Source organism: Podarcis muralis, chromosome 11 (assembly GCF_964188315.1).
Source record: "Podarcis muralis chromosome 11, rPodMur119.hap1.1, whole genome shotgun sequence".
Lineage (NCBI taxonomy): Eukaryota > Metazoa > Chordata > Lepidosauria > Squamata > Lacertidae > Podarcis > Podarcis muralis.
Window position 1 is genome coordinate 4,528,574 of NC_135665.1, and position 23,159 is coordinate 4,551,732.

Below are 23,159 nucleotides of genomic sequence, written 5' to 3' on the forward strand. Positions count from 1 at the left end.
CTGCCTCTGTCATGTGAAGAGGGTAGTAACCCAACCCACTTGGATAATCTGCAACCTACTAAATCTCTGCTTCAGGTAAGACCAATCGTGCTTTTCATGTGAGGCTAAGTACCATGTCTGCATTATCTTCAGCATTGTTTCCTTGATGCTGCTTGATACAGTTTTATAGGCAAATGTGCCCCCCTCCCAACAGCTTACTCCCAAGATTCATCCTGTATTTTCATTTCCAAGTCTTGTTTCCCACATATGCTTTAGTCCCCCTGCTGAACACACATACCTTGTTTCAGCAGTATATCATGGAGATATATTCCTCTTTTTGTGTCTCTAATATCTGTTATCATGGTTTCCAATCACACTTTCATATATTACCATCTACTCATCAAATCATGGGATGGTAATATCGTAAAGCTTTTTTTTTTTTTTTTTTAAAGGGCAATATAACCAAGAGTCATCTGCGACAGGACTTAACTGTCAGGGGTCCTTTACCTTTACCTTTTATTGAAAAAAAGCCCCATAGCAAAACCCCAACCTTTTGTTGGTACAACTGTATGTATATATGCTCATGTAATTTTCATAATGTGTTTTACACAGATTTGAATCTAGTGTAAGTGCATTTGAAGTTGAAGGCATGGCTCGGGAAAAAACAGTACCTTGTTTACTGTCATCTCACACAGTCCATTCAGAGCACAATGCATCACTCTTCACCATTATGTTTGAGACCAATCCCTTAGATGAGACTGCCAATCAAAAACTAAGAATAGAGTCACAGCCTTTGGAAATAATATATGATGCAGTAAGTAGAAATGAGTTCTAGAAGTTTTCAAAAATTAAATAATATATTACATTAGCAATACATTTTCCTGACCTTTTATACTTTTTCAGATGACTGTGAACAGCATAGTAGATTTCTTTCGACCTCCAAGTGATGTTCATTTAGAGCAACTAACATCAGCAACTTTAACAAAGCTAGAAGAATTTCGTGAAAAGACAGCAACAGGTAAACATCAAACACTTGGAATAAGTTTTTGAAAGACTAAATTCTGTGTATTCATAGCACAATGAGCACTAGTGCCAACTTTGTACTGCGTAGTGTACACGGGTAGTTCTCACTATGTGGAGATTATCTTAACATGGCTAAGTTCTTCATGGAATTTTTAAGGGTATGTGAATTGGCTTTATTTTTCAAATATCTGCATCTGAAACTCATGTAATACTGTTGCGCTGTGTAGAATGGTGAGGAGACACTTCCAGCCCATCAGCCTTGTTAAACCCTCCAGGTCTCCCCTTTAGCGAAGGAGACTGTTTTCTCTAAGCCACATACATCCACCTTATGCCTAGTGTCATATATGACATCAAGTGTGGGGCAGGTAAATAGGCAGTTTCCTCAAAAGAAGCTTTGTAGGCAAAAATCAGCCAGCTGATTGGTGACAGCTGCAAAATGCTGGATACCTGCCTTTGCCCCACCCAGCTGTCAAACTTGGTCTGCAGGGATGGGGGAGGTGTGGCCCACCAGTCATATCAAGTTCTCCATCTCTGGTATAGAAGGTCTTTGTTTTGCTTAAATTTATTCACTCATAAATACAGTGTTCTTGTGATCCTTCTTAATTCTCATGCTTTTCTTGTGGTTTTCTAGGCTTAGTGTATATTATAGAAACGCAGAAGGTTCTAGATTTAAGAATAAATCTTATGGCTTCTTATATCATTGTACCACACGGTGGATTCTATGAACCAACATCAAATAAGTTACTTTTGGATCTTGGTAACTTAAAGGTAAAATTCTCAGAAATATCAACTACTTAACACTTATTATTCATCTCCTAATTATGACTTGTATTTTATTGTACCCGGTATGTGGATAGTTACACTTGTGCATGTGGTGATGATCTTAAAATGGGCATTCAGTGCCATCTAGCAATAGCAAGCAAAATTGCAGCTCCAACAGAATTTTGAATATCCCTCCCGCCTTGGAAGCCAGTTTCTGATTTTGCCTCTATTGAATCTGTACTCAAAACATTCTCTGTCTCTTCATTCCTGCTTCGGTGTTTTATCCTGTGTCTTCTAGAGCCCCCTCCCCCCAGTGTTTCTTAATAAAAAAGAATAATTGGAGTGAAAAAGAACTTTTATCTAGTAGGCGTATCATTTCAGGGGGTGTTGCTGGGCTCCTGAGTTGGGCTCCTCCCTGATGATGAGGCAGGAGGAAAGAATTCTTCAGCGATGTGGTTAGCTCCCAATCAGTTTTTTTCTCCTGCCTGCAACAAGCAGATCACTTCCGCTTCACTCCCATTCTTTCTGTAATATTTACTTACCTTTTATCACTATCTTTTAAATTTTAACTTCTCCTAATCTATTTTTAGGGACGCGGGTGGCGCTGTGGGTAAAAGCCTCAGCGCCTAGGGCTTGCCGATCAAAAGGTTGGCGGTTCGAATCCCCGCGGTGGGGTGCGCTCCCGTTGCTCGGTCCCAGTGCCTGCCAACCTAGCAGTTTGAAAGCACCCCCGGGTGCAAGTAGATAAATAGGGACCGCTTACCAGCGGGAAGGTAAACAGCGTTCTGTGTGCTGCGCTGGCTCGCCAGATGCAGGTTTGTCACGCTGGCCACGTGACCCGGAAGTGTCTCCGGACAGCGCTGGCCCCCGGCCTCTTGAGTGAGATGGGCGCACAACCCCAGAGTCTGTCAAGACTGGCCCGTACGGGCAGGGGTACCTTTACCTTTAATCTATTTTTGGCTCTGCTGATAACAGTTGCCCATCATTCCTTTCCTAAGGAAAAACAAAAGACAAGAATATTTACTTCATATTCCTTCTGTCTCTTTCCTTTTCTAAGAAAAAAAACAAAAAACACTTGCCTCAGATTCTCTCTGTATTCTGTTTCCTCATCATTTAAGTTCCGCCCTCCCTTTGCTTGGATTGGTGGCAGTTGGTTTTTTTCATCTGCTCTTTTGGGTGGGAAAGAGAAGGAGCATTTGAGGAGGTAACCCTTAGAGGAAAAGGTCTGTGGCCTCAGCACCAGTCTCTCCAGAGCTTTATTTCTCCTGGTCTGCGGCCTCAGAGCTTGCCCCTTGATTCTCCTCACGACCTGCTGAGCAATGTCTCCTCCCAGTCTACTGAACTTTTCCTTCTGGTCTACTTTTCTATCCATTATCTGTCTGATCAGTCTGGCCTAAGGGTCATTCCTCATCAAATCAACGCCCCCCCCCCCAAAAAAAAAGATTTTTCCCCACCCACCGTCTCGGATTTGATGAAACTTGATGTACCTTCATCCCTTATGGTTGAAAGAAACCCCCTTAAATTTTTCCCCTCTATCACGGTTTTGATTTTATAGCACTTCAAATTTTCGTGAAATCTGCATTTCTGTCCCTCTTGAGATCCTCTGCCTTCTGTATATTTTTCCTCCCTCCATAACCAATGATCAGATCTCTTTGAACTTTTACACAGGCTGTTTCTCCAATACAGAGATGGAGAGAACAGTGACGGCCCTTCATCCCACCCAAATACATCAGGGGGGTTGCATTTGAATTCTCAGTCAGATCAAGTATGGGTAGCGTTGAGGGTCCTTTGCTTCTGAGCTCTCTGCTCTACTACTTTCAAAGCTCGCCAGATTATGGGAGGGGGGTATAGAATGCTTTCTAAAGACCCTTTGTTGCCCTCCTGGTGCTTCCTCTTCCTCCTCTCCCATTATTTCCTAGCTTTCCCCCTGATCTGCCTCTGAGCTGTGATCTCCCTCAAACCCCTGTTGTAATTCTGAACTGTCGTCTTCTTCTCTGGAAGGGTCAGGCTGGGAGGCAGTCTCCACCATTCCTCCTCTGCCCAGTCCCTGACAGTCGTTTGTTTCTTTTCATCTTCCATCTCTGGGAAAGAAAGTTTCATCTGCCACATTATCCAGATGCCTATGTGCTTGTATATCTTTGGCTTATGAGTCTCTCAAGTTACCTTTTCCATCACTTATATTACCACTCTCTACCAGATCAGCATCTACGTTGGAGGGCTTTGCTGCCAATATGCCTGGATATCTGCAAAGCAGCTAATTGGGCATTGGCAAGTACTTTCACTAGGCATTACAAACTAGATTTATTATCCTCAAGTGATGCAGCCTTTGGCTGCACAATTCTTCATCAGGTTTTATAGTTAGCTCAACCGCAGTTGGGTCCTGCCCAGTTGGGAATCGCTGTGGTATGTCCCAATCTGAAGACTTCATCGTCCACCATAATAAATAGGACGATTGGTCTTACCTGAATAGTAGATTTATCAGGTGGATAATGCAGTCTTATCCTCAAAGTTCTCTTTCTATTAGCTGTTACTTCTGTTCTTAGAGTATCTGGGTTGGAGGCATTCATCAGAAAAGCATTTATGTGTTTTCTTTAAGGGCAGGGTGGTTTTGAGAACTGATCCCTTCTTCCTACCCAAAGTTCTGTCGAGATTCTCCTTATGTTTTATCCCAGCCTTTCTCACCCATTGGAAAAGGCCTGGCATTTGTTAGATTTGCGGTGGACCTTCGAGGTGTACATAGCCAGGACAAAAGAGTGTAGATTAACTGACTGCTTGTTTGCTTCCTTTAATCCCACTCCCTTGGGCAAAAAAGTTTGCTCTTCCATCTTATCTAGGTGGTTTAAAGCTTGTAGTGTGATGGCATGGGGAGCTTTGAAACTTCCTCCACAATCTTATATTATAGCTCATTCCGCTAGGGCAACAGCTAGTTAGGCAGCTTTCTCTGCTGACAACCTTTTGATTGATATCTGTCAGGCAGCCACTTTGCCATCTCTTACTACATTCACGATGGAGGCTTATGCTTCAGCCGAGGTTGCCTTCAGCTTTATGAATCTGCAGCAAGTTCTTCCACCTTAGTACTCCCCATTGCAGTTGGGAACCGCCTTAGTTGGGTATGCTGTGGTACGTCCCATCGCGCTAGCCCAGTGACACCCTCCTGAAATAATATAGTTGGTTCTTACCTGAACTGTAGATTTGGGAGGGGTCACTGGACTATCGGGACCTCACTCTGGCCTATAAGTTTGTATTGGATTGCCTGGATGTTTTTCCTATAGTTCTTTGTTTTTCCTTATTGGGATGAGAGTTTACTATCATTTTACATACCCTTACTGTGTGGCTCCGATGACTACCGAGCTTCACAAGTCCGTAAAACTGATTGAGAGCCAACCACATCCCTGAAGAATACTTTCTTTTTGCCTTGTCATTGGGGTGGAGCGTAAACCCAACCCGATAGCCCAGCTATCCCTCCCAAATCTACAGTTCAGGTAAGAACCAACTGTACTGTTTCTTAATGGTTCATTGTATTTCCTAAAATTTCCTTTTGATATTCTGTCTTTAATTATCAGTACAGGATATCTCATTAGATCGTCAAGAAGTCTGGAAAAGTCTTACAGGTTTTTTTTTCTTGGGGGACAGTTTAAAAGTAAGCTTTATTTCAATAAATACTTAAAGATGCATATTTGAAAAACTAACAACTGATTATTGCTGTTATTTTCTTTTTAAGATGACAAGTAAAAGTCGGTCTGACATGTGCAATATCAAAATTGGTGAAAACACTCTTGAAGATATTATGTCAAGAGCATATGATATGTTTGACATTCAGCTCAGCAGCATACAACTTCTTTATAGCAGACATGGTAATTATTCATATAAATCAATGCTACACACACACACACACACACACACAAAATTATGACAGGTTTACCATAAGTTACTGTTAGTCCGATTCCAACAGTATGATCACTATTGTTCAGTGCATGTTGTCGGGTTTTATCTGATTTTAAAAATTTCTGATGCTTTATATTTATTTACCTGGCATTTAAAAAACAAATAGTAGTATGTGCATGAAAGTGAAAATGAGAGAGATCTTTACATCACCCCAGTGAGCAAGAGGATGGTGACCAAACAGGACCCAATAGCCTAAAATTCATTTGAGAAAAAATACTTTAATTACATGTGCAAAAGACCAGTGATTGCATCTTAGTTTACTAAAGATGTATGCTTAAATATCAAAGAGGAACAAAAAACATAAAAGAATCTTGAGGAAATGGGGGGGGGGGAGAGAATAATGTGTGCAGGAAAAATACAATACATTGGTTCAATGAGGGGAAAAGATTTACAGTACACAGTATTAGATTAATTACAACTTAACCATGGTTGACCCTTTCATCAGCCCACCTGAACACCACCTGACCTCCATATAAGTTTACTACATTCCCAGCTGTTTTACATAGCCTTTTAAGGGAAGAATATAGCTCACCATCAAGAGTAGAATTCAGAAAACAGGCTCCTATAGTCTTAAATGCATATCAGTAGATAATTATCAGTTTATAATTATCACAAGGATCAAGAAAATCAACTTAAATGATATGCACACCACTTACGCATCTAGATGCACCCATGCATTTTGACTTCACAGTAACAAAAAAATACTACTAGAATTAATTAACAAATAAATTTGTGAAGTGGTCCATCATCTCTTTAAAACAACACGTGCTTTGGTGTGTATGCAGGCTGTAGGAAAAATGCGCATGAAACTGAGACTCAAACATTGTAATAGACATCTTTTCTATCTTTAGATGAAAACTGGGAGGAAGCTCGAAACTTACGATCCTCATCTCAGCATATCATACAGCCTCTGGATGTGAAAATGGAACTGAGCAGAGCAATGGTTGTAACAGATGCAAGAATGCCCAAGTATGACATTCTTGCTGTTAAGTGAATTTTCAGATTGCTGGCTTGGTAGGGAGCACAGGCACTGCTTCCATTGTCCTTCACTTTGAGAACAGACCATTTATTTTCAGCTTCCTGTTCTTTAAGAGCTATTCTCTAGAAGAGCTCTCATCCCATGACTCCTAAGTTTACTCAGAAGTATTTGTTGAGGGACATTGTCAAAAACTGTTTTGCCTGACAACAGTTTCTTTGAAACTGCTGCCCTGAATTCCTTGACAGAAAGGATGTAAGTTTTAAATAAATGCAAATAAAATAACATTTAAACTTTGGCAGAGCTGATCGGTGCAAGTATGTCTTTCAGATATTTATTTCAATGCATAGGTAGGTCTGAGGTCCTTTTGCCCCCCCCCCCCCAAATTGAGGGGGCCAGCTCCCCCACGTTAATAGGCATTGCCATTCAAATGGCATGTGAGTGTCATGTCAATTATGTGGGGTGAGGCTTACCTGCCCCCCAATATTTTATTCAAGTTGGCACACCTGTTTCAATGTTAATTGTTCTTTTTAAAAATCATATATGCCAACCTGGAACCACTTGCGTTGTGGGGCTGGATTTAATTTATCAAATAGATTAATTCCCTAGTACATGGCCCCCTTTGTTTTCTAATTGCTTTGTCTCTTTGTGTTATAGGTACAAAATGTTTGGTGAACTGCCACTACTGTCTTTCAATATCTCAGATGAGAAATTGAAATCTATTCTGGATCTTATTGATAGTATTCCTTTACCAGAAGCTCCTCCTGAAACTACTGCTACTACACAACCTTCCAAGGCAAGTGTTGTATTGAACTGGTAGAAACATTTGGTTAAGCTTCAACAATACTGGTAATTCTTCTGCCACTTCATCATAGTGCTCTTTTTAGCAATGGGATATTTCTCAGTGTGGTAGAGGTTCACACTAAATGAGTTTTTTTTACCACCATGTATTTGCTGTGGTAGTGCTACTCAGCAGGACTTTGTTTCATATCTGGCTTGTAAGCTGAGGTTAAAGCAGAATTTCCCAATTCAGATATAATAGGAAACTGTGGTTTAAAGAAAGCATGATTAAAAATAACAATGTCAGATGTACAAGAGGAGGGAGTTCATGACTTGTTTGTGACCTGATAAAATACTGGAGCACTGACCCTATTGGTAAGTTTACATCCCTCACCTCCAGATATTGCCAAAATGACCCCCTCTCCAAGTTTGTTGACTTAGGGTTAGCAATATGTGTGTTTCCCTTTTTCAGATAACATATTTCTAGATTTCCTGTTTCAGCAGTAAAGCAATTCCTATGCTTTTCTGAAGTCTCTTTGCTATCCTTTATGACTTAGTCTTCTGCTCCTTAGAATGTTCTTTAAGTTTATTTACGGCCATATTCCTTTGAAATGATTTAAATCATTCATTTTTTCCAGATAGTTTCAGTAACTAGCAGTGTAGTTTAGTATGTGAATTCTTACACTTCAGAGTTTTCTGAGTGTGTACAGAGGTACCTCGGGTTACATAGCTTCAGGTTACATACGCTTCAGGTTACACACTCCACTAAGCCAGAAATAGAACTTTGCTTCAGGATAAGTACAGAAATCGTGCTCCGGCAGCACGGCGGCAGCAGGAGGCCCCATTAGCTAAAGTGGTGCTTCAGGTTAAGAACAGTTTCAGGTTAAGCATGGACCTCCGGACTGAATTAAGTATTAAACCTGAGGTACCACTGTACTAATACAGAATCCTGAAGAAATGTTACAGTTAACATGTAACTGCAGACTGAAAGTTCCCTAGTCTGGAAATCAAAAAAGAGAAGAACATTCCTCTTCCGCTGGACCTCACTCAGCAGCTTTTGATATTTTATTTATTCGTGACATTCATGGAACGTTATCTTCCCAGAATGGAATTTGAAGGTGTTTATTTGATACCTGACCTTCCTAGACAGTTGTTTCCAGAAGATAGTACTGGGTCTACGGCTGGCCTGTGACTGGTTGGGGCTGATGGGAGTCCAGCAACATCTGGCTAGCCAAAGCTTCCCTATCCCTGATTTATGATACCTATTTTGTCTCCTAAGCTGCGTAAAATTCTGTATAAAACTGGTGGGAGAAATTGTCCAGGGATTTGAAGTGCAATGTCTTTGGTATCTGGAACACACACACACACACACACACACACACACACACACTCTGTCTGTCTGTCTGTGTCTGTCTGTCTCTGTGTTTTTCTTTGCCTCCATCTCTCCTTGCAGCCTAGGAAGAGATCTTGGGGCTGGGTGTGGGCAAAGAAATTGAATCTTAATCCAGACAAGACGGAGGGACACCTGTTCTGTAGAACTCATGACCAGGGACAAGGATCCATTCTATGTTGGATGCGACTCTACTTCCCCTGAAGCCACCCTGAAGGTTCATAGTCTGTGGGTGTTTCTGACCTTAACCCTGGATGCCCTAATGACAAGTGTTCTCAAAGGTGTCTTTGCCCAACTTGGGCTAGAGTACCAGTTTCATCTGTTTCTTCAAGTCTCAGTTCTGCCCATGTTAACACGTGCCTTAATATCATGTCTGGAGTATGTAGTCTGCTCTATGCAGAAATTTAATTCATCAGTAACATAGCATAGAGGTTGTTAATTAAAGCTGCCTATTGGGAGCATGTAACTCCCTTTTTAAAGCAATTACACTGGCTGTCCATTTGTTTGAGACTAGTACTCATGACCTTTTAAGGCCCTTGACAATTTGGGACCAAGATATCAGAAGGACTGTCTTCTCTTGTTCAAAGCTGCCTGATCACAAAGGTAAACTCAGGAAGCTCTCTTGTCTGTTCCATCTCATCTATTATATCACTCCCAGACAAAGGAGAGAGCACTGCATTTGTGGTAGTCATGTCTAGGTTGTGGAAATCCCTCCCCAAAAAGGTTGATTCCAGCTTCCCCTTTTGGCTTTCCACTGGTGAACACCTTCCTGTTTAGGAATGCCAATGGTGTTAAACAGAAAGTCAATTTATGTTTTTTGTGCCTTGTTTCATTGTTAGTATTTCCTGTTGATGTTTTTTTATTTCATTTTAATTGTCTATATTTATTGTTATTTTTGTATCTTATGGTTATTGTTAGCTGTCTTGAACAATCAATAAAGATGACACTTAAAATTGTCAAATAAAATATATTAACCAAATAATAGTCATTTTGTACATATAAATTATTATTATTATTATTATTATTATTATTATTATTATTAATTAAATTTGTGTACTGCCCTTCAATCGTAGATCTCGGGGCACTTCATAGCATGAAAATACAAGATCAAAATACATAATAAAAACAAGAACAAACCAAACTAAGAACGCTCCCCTTGCCCCTACCCGCTCCCACAATAAATAAGTGTTACATATTGCTTTCTGTTTTAGCTTCAGGTATCATCACTGATAACAACACCACAAATGTCAACCTCTGTACTTCCATTTCTAGAATCTCTTTCGGTAGCTGGATCAAGTGGTAAATATTTTCTTCATTTTGTTTTTGGTTAATGTATGTTCAGAAAATGTTTATGATATCCTAATATTTATTATCTACAACTTTAAATTTTCAGGGAGTTTCTTTTCTAGGACCTAAACCAGACAAACAGATATGGTGCAATTTGGTGTGTGTGTGAAGAATTAGAGTAAAAATCTCACAAAAGTTGAACTTTTGAACCAGAGGAGTGTAGCTCAGAAGTGGTTATAAAAAAGAAAAAAAAAATCAAGCTGTGGAGTCATCCCACTGGAAGGATCCATCAGTTATAAGCACCTGCTCAAAGAAGTTGCCTCTGCCCTATTTTCAGGAATCCCTTCTCTCTTTGCCTCCTGTGCCATAATAGCTGATCCCATTCAACAAGATCCTCCAACGATTGGGAGAAGTTTTTCAGGGACAGGAGTTGACATGAGAAGGGGAATGTGGGGAAGCCAGTCACTGCCAGCCCCATGATTTTAATCCATATTCTATAGTTCATTTTCTATTGTATATTTAAAAGATCTTTAAAAAATAGATAAGAGATTGCATTCATCCAAAACTAGTTGTACTTAAATTCAGTTAAGTCAAATGTGAGACAGGCACCATCTCTGTTGCCTTTTCAGCAACCACTGAAGACCTTTTAATCAACAAGGCTTTAAAGTAGAATTCTTTCCCAGTAAGCATCTGTATTGCAGTTGTTTAGTTGCTGTGCCTTTTATCTGTTCTGTGATCCTTTACAGTGTTTTCTTCAATCCTCTTTTTATCCTATAAGAATATGCTGGTGAATATGCTTGTGTATGTTGATGCAGAACCTGTCCTGCAAGGAGTTAAACATATTCCTATCTGTTCACTTACAGTAGATGTTACCTTAGCGCTGTTCAATTTGCTAGGAATCTCAGAAGAATCCATCTCTTTCCATTATGCCAGACTCAGAACCTATGGGCTACTGTAGTCATAGTTCCATGGCATCCATGTCTGACAGGATCAGCAACAAATAGGATGTGGTCCTAGCTATTCTTCCTCTAAGAACAGTAGGCCTCATGACCTTTACTCAATGGCTTGCTATGATAGCTTTCTGTACGGTCCATCCCATGGACACACACGCTACACACACACACACACACACACACACACACACACACACATGACATTTAGGATGGCTTCTCTTCCTAAGCCAGAAGAAGATCAGAGCCAAGCACCACAATCCATTACTCCTCTCTGCCCTCCTGAAACAAACTCTCATCCGGTGGCTGGACACATAGAACATTCCATTAAAAGGGCCTCAGAGAGCAGTAATCACTACTGATACAAGGCTTCATGGCTTGGAAAGCTCATTATCTGCATCTTACAGCTCAGAGACAGTTGAGCCACTTAGAAAGGGAACACAGCTTAAAACGGCTGGAGCTCAGGGTGGTGCACTTAGCTCTCACTTTAAAAACAGGCTTAAACAGATGCACATCCCGGTCGTAATGGATAGTGTCACCACTAGGGTAGTTCTCATCTGCAGCTGATCAGCAGGGAGGCTAGCAGAATGGAACATTGGTCATTTATTGTAAATAGTTCTTATTTGGCAGCCAAATGAGCCTGTCACACTGCACCCTACATATGTGCTGCTCAGTCTTCATTCCTCACTTCTTACTGATTGGGCCTTGCCCTTTTCACACAATGGAGGATTCCTATTTCTTTCATTTCTATCTGGGGGGTGCCTTGGCTCCTGGTTCAAAAAGTGTTCAAGGGATTTTCCATGAACAGAAACTGTGGACACAGTTGAAATGTGGAAAAATATTAAAATTAATCTACAAGTTTCCTGCCTGGGCTGTTAGGAGATGATGTAACCCTCAGTGACTGGCTCACATTATCTGCTAGAGAAGACCCCTTCATTATAAGCAACCAGTGCTCCATTTGCAGTTGTGAAGAATAGCATGTGAGTTTACAAGCAAGTTTACAAACTGCTGCTGCTCTTGCCTGCAAGTAGATACCCCAATTTATCACTTGATGTGCTAACTGGACAGATCTGCTTGAAAGGGACATAATTGGAGTGTTTTAATAATAATAATAATAATAATAATAATAATAATAATAATAATAATAATAATAATAATAATTATTATTATTATTATTATTATTATTATTATTATTAATATTTATACCCCGCCCATCTGGCTGGGTTTCCCCAGCCACTCTGGGCGGCTTCCAACAAAATATTTAAATACAGTGGTCTGTTAAACATTAAAAGCTTCCCTAAACAGGGAAGAAGACAGCCTTCAGATGTCTTCTAAAAGTCTGGTAGCTGTTGTTCTCTTTGACATCTGGTGGGAAGGCGTTCCACAGTGCGGGTGCCACTACCGAGAAGGCCCTCTGCCTGGTTCCCTGCAACTTGACTTCTCACAGTGAGGGAACTGCCAAAAGGCTCTCAGCCCTGGACCTCATTACTAATTCATAAATTAGTGACTTCAGCAGCAAAATCTGGGAACTGTTATAGTGGAGATACTTTCTGTGATGAGGTCTTGATTGCATCAGCTGTTCCTGGTATGCCAGTGTTTCTCAAACTTCTCCAGCTGTTATTGGACTAAAACTTCTATAATCCATGATCACTGGTCCTGCTAGCTAGGGATGATGGGAGTTGTAGTCCAACAACAGCTGGGGATCCAAGTTTATAGTTTATAAAGGCAATTATAGTTATGTAATTATTGGATTATGTTAAATATATTTATGGCTTAAGTGTAAGCATTTCATGATAACCATTTGAACTATTATCGTTATTAGAATCTGAAGAAGAATTTTTTGATGCCCCAAGCAGTCCTATAGAAGACTGGCCATTTTTTGAAGCTTCTTTGGGGTCCTCAAGTAGGCCTGGCAGCTTAAAGAAAAAGGCAGTGAGACGGGAATCATTGAAGAATATGATTGATTTCCAACTAAGATTTGAAATACCTGAGGTAATATACTATTTTACCTTACCTTATGTCTCTTCATGACTGCTGTGTGTTTATCCTTAACTATGTTGCGTTCTTTATCGTTAGCATTTTTGCTTCACTTTTCAACAATAATCTAGCTGTTTCTGACTTTTTTATTATTAGTTATCTCAGTTATGTGAATGAATAGAATATAGATATTTCAATTAATTTTAACATAGTATTTAAAAAACCCTAGGATTTGAATCCAGAGTGTGTGGAAGAAGAAGCCAATGGTGCAACAGGACTTTCCTCCCTCCTTCTTAACTCTACATTCCCCTGCCCCACACCCCAAAAAGCCTCTCATTAGGAGCAATGACCCTCATAAATGGCTAGAGATGTGTTGCAGGTCACTGGAGTAGGAAAAGGAAATCTGTAGGAAAGGGAAATCAGAGGAAGTTTGCACAAGGAAACACTTAAGGGGAGGCTGTTTGGCAAGTACAGTTAGCTGTATCCTTCAATGTGGGATTCCCCAGGGCTCGATCCTATCCACCACGTTTAACATCTACATGAAACCGCTGGGTGGGGTTATCTGGAGGTTCGGAGAACGTTGTCAGCAGTATGCTGATGACACTCAGCTCTATTTCTCCTTTACATCTGTATGTGAGGCCGTGGAAGTACTGGACCAGTGTCTTGCCTCAGTAATGGACTGGATGAGAGCCAACAAACTGAAGCTCAATCCAGATAAGACTGAGGCACTGTTAGTGGGTGGTTCCCAAGACCAGATGGGTGGGAGTTCACCTGCTCTTCACTTCCTCTGAAGGAGCAAATTTGTAGCTCAGGGGTATTCCTGGATACTTTGCTGTCATTCAAGGCTTAGGGGACCTCAGTGGCCCGGAGTGCCTTCCATTAGCTTTGGCTGGTAAGAACAACAACAACAACAAGTTTATTAAATTTGTGAGGTCCATGCCTTTACACAAAATACCATAAAACATTATTAAAAGGTAAACAATAAAATTATAAAAGTAAGCTCAAATTCATGCCATGCTGTCCCAGCAAGGAAACTACCCAAAAAAAACCCCACCATTCAGGAAAGAAGATACAGCAACAGGTTAGGAGAGCAATGGGAGGGACCTCACCGTTTCATCCAGGAACCATACCCTAGTTTTCATAGCCTTCACCACAAAGACCGCTACCACGTGAGAAATCCGTGGATCAGCGTCCACCAGTAAAAACTTTACTTGGTCCTCAGAGTTGACTATTGATTTGGGGATAGTTTGTAACATCGCATCCCTGAAGGCCGAATAGATGGGACAATACAACATGTAACGTGTGAGATCCTCTTTGGTTCTCATATGACAAGGACATATACGCTGCTCTACTGGGATTTTTGCATATCTGTCTGACAGATAGGCCGTAGGAATGGTTTGAAAACGGGCCATGGTGAAGGCTCTCTGAAGGGTGGGATTGGTGATATTCGCCAAGTAATTGGCGCAGGTTTTGACTGTTTTCAGTCGGGGAAACCAGTGGGAGGACCCTGGGTTCTGTATTTTTGTGATATCTAACAGAGCGTCTCTCTCCAGGATCTACATGGCTGGTAACCCAGCTATGCCCCTATCTGGACAGGGGTAGCCTAACTACTGTTGTCTATGCTTTGGTAACCTCAAGGTTAGATTACTGCAGTGTGTTATACGTAGGGCTGCCTCTGAAGACAGTTTGGAAACTTCAGCTGGTGCCGAATTCAGTGGCCAGTTTGCTCACCGGAGCAAGACGGTTTGAGCATATTACACCGATCCTGGTCCGACTGCACTGGCTACCAATTAGTTTCCAGGCCCAATTCAAAGTGCTGGTTTTGACCTATAAAGCCTTAAACGGCTAGAAGTGCAATACCTCAAGGACTACCTTGTTCCATATGAACCTACCTGGACCCTGAGATCAACTTCTGAGGCCCTTCTTTGGGTGCCTCCTTCATGAGAGGCCCAGAGGGTGGCAACATGAGAACCGGCCTTTTCTGCTGTGGCTCCCCATCTGTGGAATGCTCTTCCAAGGAAGTTTCGCCTGGCGCCTTCATTATACACCTTTAGATGCCAGGAAAAATTGTTCCTTTTTAACCAGGCCTTTGGTTGATCTGATTTACATCCTATGCCCTTTTTAAATGTGTTGCAGGGGGTTATTGGGTTGTTGCTTTTATTTTGATTATGTACTTTGTGGTTTAATATTCTGATTTTATCCTGTGAACCACCCTAAGACCTGTGGGTATTGGGTGGGATATAAATTCAATTAACAACAACAACAACAACAACAACAACAACAACAACTGATAACATGTTAAATGCTGGTAACTAATTCTTCTGTCTATGTATAGCTAAAAACCTCTCACCTTAACTGGATTATCAGTATGTATATGGGGTAGAATCCAGCCAAGTCATTGCTTCTACATAAAGATTAGCTCCTGTGCACCCCCTAAATCTGCTCTGGGAGTTCCCCAACCCTCTGGAGCAGATTTGGGGGTGTTGTGGGATATTTGTGGGGGAAGGAGGGGAGATGTTTTGTTGTATAAATCCTTATGCTGGTGGAATGAGTTAGTTGGATACCACCCATTTCTTCTTCAATATTGGTAGTGTTACAATAATGGATATCATCATAAAACTTTTCCCCTAAGTAGTTGGAAATGTACATGAGCCATAACAGTTACTGATAATAAATCATATCTCATTACTGCAGTCATCTATCTACCTATCTGCTTTGGAGTTCTCTTGACTGGACATGTAGAGGATTGCATTGTTTTTTAGTAATTGCCTGTAAATTTGGTTCATAAAATATGAACATTGAAGAAATAAATACATTTGGAGGCAGGGCCCTTCATGACCAAATAGTATGCACTGGCACTGAGAATGAAAAAAAAACCCCAATAGGGTTTTTTCTTTATATTTCTCACTGGATGCAATTGACAACTTTTAACGGAATAATGGAATAAAAGATGCCTAGGAATGTGTAAACCAAGGAGGATTCTTGAAACTGTCTTCTACACCATATTCTTAAAAGCTTTTAAAGCTCTGCTTACGTTTCTTCTCTTTATAAGCAGCTGCCCACCCCCTGCATGTCTGTTGGTTTGGTTGACTTATCCCCATATTTTGTTTATACATAGGTGTTCCTTCAAGTGTCTCGTTTTACTGAAGGTATTGAAAAGCCAATTCTTCGTTTGGAGATTTATAGTTTAGGCACTGAGCTTAAGCTAAGAACATATGATATGGCAGCCACTGCTTATCTTAAAGAGATTTGCTTAATGTGTCCAGAATACATGGGTAAGTATTTACCTCTGTGTTAAAATAATTATTAATTATTTGTGGTTGCTATTTAGGTTCCTGCTGGAAAGAGTTGTTGGGAAAATCAGTGTAAGGCATAGGAGGATTGGCAGACAACTCACAGCAAAGGCTTGCTCTTGAATATAGTCCTCCTTATCATTAGTTTATTTCTATGCCAGTTTTCCATAGTAAAGCACACTGGCGCAGCTCACACCAGCGCCAGAAAAAAATGTGTAAGTTTCTGTTGTGAGCAGAATAGCATAGACAGCACCAGGTTCAGAACCACCTCTAGACTGTGCACCCGTCCTTTCAGGAGAAGTATTATTCCATTCAGAGTCAGATCTAGACTTTGATTTTGATTGGCAGCTTTCCAAGCCACATTACTTCTGTCATATGCAAATTGAGCCTTAGCTTGAGCCTCATTCATTCCAGTGTCTCCTTCCCTCAGTATCTGTTCAGGGTTTCGACTGTCTCCCTGGAGTTACTAGGTGGTGGAAAAGAGAGATAGAGCTGTGCTATCATCTGCAAATTGATAACTCTTCAGGCCCAATCTCCTGATGAGTTATTTCGGTGCTCAAGGGATGGAATAGAACTACAGTGGTACCTTGGTTCTCAAACTTAATCTGTTCCGGAAGTCTGTTCCAAAACCAAAGCATTCCAAAACCAAGGCACGCTTTCCCATAGAAAGTAATGCAAAATGGATTAATCTGTTCCAGACTTTTAAAAACAATCCCTAAAACATGAATTCAACATGAATTTTACTATCTAATGAGACCATTTATCCATAAAATGAAAGCAATAAACCAGGCATGTCCAACTTCAAATAGGCTGCAATCTACCAAGTATCAAATACTGGCAGTGATCTACCCTTTGTCATTGGAGGGACGAGGAGCATGCGCGGGGTGTGTGTGTATGGAAGGAGGTGGCTAAGTGGACACGGGAGGTGGGAGTTTAAGTGGGGGGAAGGAAAGGGAGGCAAAAGTTATCTCTCCCCGCTAAAGCAGCTCGCTCCCCCTCCAATCCAGCCCTTTCTTTCTCCCCCCCAAGCAGTTCCCCCCCTCAAGCCAGCCCTTTCCCTCCCTCCCCAAGCAGCTCTCCTCCCCACAAGCCAGCCTTTCTGGATCCCTCCCCCCCCAGCACCCCTTTTTTAGTTTAGCTTCTGAAACTAATTATAGAAATGATCTTACAATCTAATGATGATTAAATGATATATTGAGATCCTGTTCTGTCACTATTTATTGATCTGGCAACATAACTTTGAAAATACAATAAGTAATTCCAGTGAGTATGTCATTTTGGCTATACTGTTCTTTGTTTTTTTAGATGATAAAAATAAGCCAGTTTACCTCATTTCAACACTGGATAATTTAATTGATGATCTTCTAGCCATTGAATATGTAAAGGTAAGAGTGCTGAAGGGAAGATACAATTTTTTTCTTCACCATAATACTGATGTGTTTTAAATACTATTTAAATTGACAAATAATCTTAATTATCTAAAAACCTAGAGACCTGATCCTGCTTGCTGTTTTAGCAAATGAACATTAGTTTAGGCACTCCATCTCAGAAAGGATGCTGTAGAGTGGAAAATGTACAAAAAAGGACAGCTTTAGGGGGGGAAATGACTCTGGGGAGGATACCATTGATGTATGATGTGTATATACTTTCTTCTCTCCATTTACACTAGAGCTCAAGGTCATTTAGTGAAATGTATTTATTTAAATTATTTTCATCCCACTCTTCAGCCAAGCGGGGTGGGGAGGCTCCCAGGGTAGCTTCCAGATACCAGTAATAAGACAGGACAGACAGAAGAGAGTATCATTTCACCTAAGACATTAATTTATGCATAATTATGTCACAAGATGTGGTGATGACCACAGTTCTAGATAGATTTTAAGTGAGATTAAGTAAATTCATGAAGAATGGCTAAATGGAGCTTCCATGTTCATTAGCCATGTGCCTCTGGAAGGCAAATGACAAGGGGTGCCATTTTTCTTGCCTTTCGTTTTTGCTGTGGACTTCCCAGTGGCCATGGTTGAAGACAGAATGCTGGATTAGATGGGCCCTTGATCAAGTCTAGCAGAACACTATTTAAGTTAGCATGTTAGTATCAGAACAAATACTGAGGAGCAGATGTAGCAGCATTATCTATATTTCTGGATAGAGCTGGGTTGTATGGTATATAGTGTTTTCTCATTTTAACTGTCTTTATTTACCTTCTGAGAACAGGCAGATATTAATTGCCCAGATCTGAAAACTACTTATAAGAATGTGGTACAGCTCATAAAGGTAATAATGATGGCTTATTTTTGTAATTTTTGCTATGTCCAGGAAAGTGCATTTAAAACATATTCTTACTAAGATTACTTTGTTGTTAGGTTACCTTTTCTTCTGTAGATATCCATTTACACACAGAAGCACTTATGAGTACCATGAATTTCCTAAATAATCTTCTTCCGAAACAAGAGACAAGTACAGTAGAGATCGTCCAGGAAAAAGAAGAAAAGAAGGAAGTTCTTAAGAAACTTAGTAAGGTCTTTCAGTCTCAAACTCTTGTATTGCTAACTTTCTTCCAGCCTCATTTCACATCCTAGGCTTTTAAAAAGTGCATGCAGGAAAGTGTTTCAGGCTGGATGACAGCAAATGAAAATTGTGGGTCATGTTCATTTGCCCAAACCCTAATCTAGAAAATAATTCTCGAGTTTCTGTATAGAGTCGGGGTGGAAGAGGAATGTGCTTTAAACATGGTACTTCAGAATCAATAAAGTGCACATGGCAATCAGTAAAGTGCACATCAGTTACTCTGATAGTGTAAGCATTACTGAAGTGTACTGCCTACACCTCAGGAGAAGTTTGTTCCTTCTTATTTCCATGTGTTATTTGAAGGAAGTTTAGTTTGAAGTACAGATAGAAAGTTGCATTTTACCAAATCTACAGTCCTTAACTAAAACAGCTGGATGGCACCTCGTACGCCTCCTTCTGGCAGCTCTGGCAGCTAAGCTTGTGCCAAGTGTATTGCTCTCCTTTCCTTTGTATCACATCAGCAAAGCTGAGGGGGGTTGGTCGTCATCTGGGCAGCCCAGGACCTCCATACACACTGCCCAGGCTTGCACCCCTGGAGGTGCACTCCATTGTCTCTCAAGACAGATGGATGCCAACAGCACTGTCTTACTCAGCTTTGGAATCCTAGTATGTACTGAGGATTAGAGAAAACCTATGAAGTGACAGCCTCTTCTCTGCTTATGTAGCCTTGCCTGTGTCAAGTCAGGCCCCGAGGAAGGAGGCATAAAGACATTATTTCTTGGTAATATTTGGTCATTTCTGTTAACTTGAAAGATACTGCTTTAACTCTAATGGCATGTTGCACAAAAAATAAAATAAACCAATCTGTAGATCTACTACTTTCATAGTTTGCATTCCTCTCTGTATTTGTGCACTCTGTGTCTTTGTACAACTGTGATCCTCGTTGGAATTCAGATCTCTAATTCCAAATATAACATTTTTTGCTTTTAACTTTCCCATAGCTTCAAAAAAGTCAAAGTATGAAGATGTTTGTGATCTCCATGTTTGTGCAGACATGTCCTGTTTACGCATTTTTATAAGAGAACAAAAAAGCTGGATATCTGAAATCCGCATTGAAGGTAAGACTAAAATGCCAATTGCAATATTTAAAGGTTACTAGAACCCAAAGGAAGTACCTTGAAGGTTGTGCCATATTAGATTTGTTAATTAATACTGTTAAATTTAGGTCTTGATAGTGAGGTGAAGATGAAGAAAGAAACAACTGAAGTATCAGCAAACTTAAAGAATATCGTTATTTTGGATTGTGATGAGGCAGCACTGCATAAAAAGGTATGTGTGTTCATTTAAAGGGCATGCTAGGCTGTGTACAGAAAGCAGTGTACTTGCAATATAAATATTAGGCTTTAGCCTGGTTTAATTGATAATGACTTTAGTCATCTCTTGCTTATCCTCATGCTTGGTGTGGTTTCTGGGTATATGTTTTATACCAAAGAGTAGGGACAAAAAAGTCTGTTAACTTAAACTGAAGCCCTTCAGCGAAGGACTTACTTTGTGACTGCCACACATATATTGTATTGAATAGTGTGCTGTAGAGAAAAGACATAGGTTGGATTATGTAATGGACACACATCATTCTTGCCAACCTTTTCCGCTATGCTCCCCAAATATCTGCTCCTGGAGGGTTGGTGAGAGGTGTCATAGGTGGCTGCAGGGAAAGGGAACTGGCAGATGTTGTCTCTTCCACCAACACTTCCAGTGAAGGACACCTGTGCTTTATCCAAGCCCCTTGTGTGAACAGAAATACTCCTTCCATTAATGTAAGAACACCTTTGGATGCAGCCCATTACCTTTATTTTGTGCACACCTTGTAAATATTATACTCTTAACATTGAACACTTTTTTCTGTTCCAAGGCTCTGTATATTACAGGCAAAGAGGTCTTCAGTTTCAAAATGGTGACGTACATGTATGCTACAAATGACATTTCGTATACTGATATGGAAGCTGTTGACAGCCAGGTTTACTTAACTGTTGGATGCATTCAGATTGTTTTTGTCAACAAATTTGTCTCTGCTATTTTGGTAAGCTTCCTTTTCGTTTTAGAAAATACAATAAGGTGAAGAGATTGTTTTACTTAACTTATAGTGGGAGCAATGGTGTAGTGGAAGAGTAGTGCACCCCTGGGACTTATTTTCGAAGTAGGTGCGATGATGCCATTAGTTGGAGTGACTGACTCTCTAGAAACTTTTGTTTCTAGATTATTGGCATAAATGAAGTGAGGGAATGGGTCTAGTTTCCTAATCTATGACTGTCAGCTGATCCTTATAAATTGGGTATTAAGCTATGTATGGCTGCTAATTGGTGTACACAAGTTTGTATAAATACATGCATTTTTGTACTGTCATTGGGGTGTGTGTCTATGCAGAGAACTTGGCTGTGTGACTGTCACGATGAGCTGTACCTTAAAATTTACCACTACACCACTGATTGGGAGATCCATTTCTGTTTCTCCTAGCCCATTTAATTGAAATTGAATATGAAACTGCAGGATCCAGGTGCTCTTGGAAATCTGAAACAGATTTTCTAGATCCATTTCATTTGGGGTTTAGGCTCTGTCAGGAGAGAGACAGGTGTTAATTCTCCTTGACCTCTCACTAGCTTTCAATATCCTCAACCATGGTACCCTTCTGGAGGATCTGTCCAACTTAGGGGTGGTTGGCACCACTTTGCGGTGGTTCCAATCCTACTTGGCCTTGTTGTTTCCAGAGCATGATGCTTGGGAAATGCTCTTCAACCCCATGGAATCTTCAGTGTTGAATTCCTCAGGGTTTGATTTTAACCCCTTTGCTGTTTAACATTTACATGAAACCACTGACTGGGGTTATATGAAGTTTCAGAGTACGCTGTCAGCAATATGCTGATGGCACACAGTTCTGCTTCTTTACATTTACAGATGTGGCATTGGATGTGCTGGACCATTGTCTTGCCTCAGTTATGGCCTGGATGAGAGCCTACAAAATGAAGCTTAATCCAAATAAGACTGCTAGGGGGTGGTTCTGTATGCCAGATGCATAGGAGGTTGCCTGCTCTTGATGGGGTTACACTCCCTCTGATGGAGCAGGTACATAGCTTGGGGGTATTTCTAGATCCTTTGCTACTGCTTGAGGCTCAGTTGGCCTCAGTAGTGTGGAGGGCCTTCCATCAGCTTTGCTGGTGACCCAGCTGTGCCCCTGGACAGGGATAGTCTAACTTCTGTCATGTATGCTCTGGTAAACTCTAGGTTAGATTAGTCCATGGGTAGGCAAACTAAGGTCCGGGGGCCGGATCCGGCCCAATCGCCTTCTAAATCCGGCTCGCGGACGGCCCGGGAACCAGTGTGTTTTTACATGAGTAGAATGTGCCTTTTAATTGAAAATGCATCTCTGGGTTATTTGTGAGGCATAGGAATTTATTCTCCCCCCACTTCAAAATATAGTCCTGCCCCCCACAAGGTCTGAGGGGCAGTGGACTGGCTGAAAAAGTTTGCTGACCCCTGTTAGTCCAACACATTATATGTAGGACTGCCTTTGAAGACAGTTCAGAAACTGGTGCAGAATTTGACTGCCAGGTTGCTCAGCAGGCCAAGATGGTTTGAGCATATTACACTGATCCTGGTCTGATTGCACTGGCTGCCAAAAAAATAGATCCGCACTCAATTCAAAGTGCTGGTTTTGACCTATAAAATGTTTTGGCTTGGCACCTAAAGATATGTAATGAAGGCACCAGGCAAAAGCGTTTCTCTATAACTAGGCCTTTAGCCTTTTAAATGTGTTTGTTGGAGGGGCGTTGTTGGTCTATTTTTGTTTCTGTTTTATTCTGTATTATGTGTTTTCATTTTGTTTTTGTTGTGAACTGCCTTATGATCTTTGGATGAAGAGCACTATACAAAGTTAATAAATAATAATAAAATAAATAATATTCAGTAACTTATATTATGTTGTATCCCAGCACTAGTTAATGAATTATTCAAACTAGAGTTGGGTTTTCAAATTTATGCTTGATGTTTATATTCATTTGAGCCACATTGATGTCTAGCAAAACCCTGTGGATTAAAATTAAGTATGTCAGTATCAGTGAAAGTATGCTTTCCTAGTTGTTGTGCAATGCTTAGACAATTCTTTGTTTAAAAAGAGGTATACTTTTGTTATAACTTAAACCAAATGGGTCTATGGTGATAGAAAACTAAAATTGAAGTCAGCCTCTGAGACAAACATGATATTTCAATACCTTGTATAATGTTGCCACATGGTTATA

General features: G+C 40.6%; 1 protein-coding gene across 3 annotated transcripts in view; it reads left to right on the forward strand.

Moving 5' to 3' along the window:
* VPS13A (vacuolar protein sorting 13 homolog A) overlaps positions 1-23,159 on the forward strand; it is a 136,961-nt gene that overhangs the window by 48,089 nt on the left and 65,713 nt on the right. For all 3 annotated transcript variants that reach the window (XM_077935994.1, XM_077935995.1, XM_077935996.1), the window contains exons 18-32: positions 592-793; positions 883-997; positions 1,634-1,770; positions 5,486-5,618; positions 6,561-6,678; positions 7,343-7,481; positions 10,067-10,154; positions 12,915-13,084; positions 16,188-16,344; positions 17,668-17,747; positions 18,574-18,633; positions 18,723-18,873; positions 19,869-19,985; positions 20,093-20,196; positions 20,780-20,947. In XM_077935994.1, the coding sequence (XP_077792120.1) occupies positions 592-793; positions 883-997; positions 1,634-1,770; positions 5,486-5,618; positions 6,561-6,678; positions 7,343-7,481; positions 10,067-10,154; positions 12,915-13,084; positions 16,188-16,344; positions 17,668-17,747; positions 18,574-18,633; positions 18,723-18,873; positions 19,869-19,985; positions 20,093-20,196; positions 20,780-20,947 (1,939 nt within the window). The remainder of the gene's footprint in view (positions 1-591; positions 794-882; positions 998-1,633; positions 1,771-5,485; positions 5,619-6,560; positions 6,679-7,342; positions 7,482-10,066; positions 10,155-12,914; positions 13,085-16,187; positions 16,345-17,667; positions 17,748-18,573; positions 18,634-18,722; positions 18,874-19,868; positions 19,986-20,092; positions 20,197-20,779; positions 20,948-23,159) is intronic.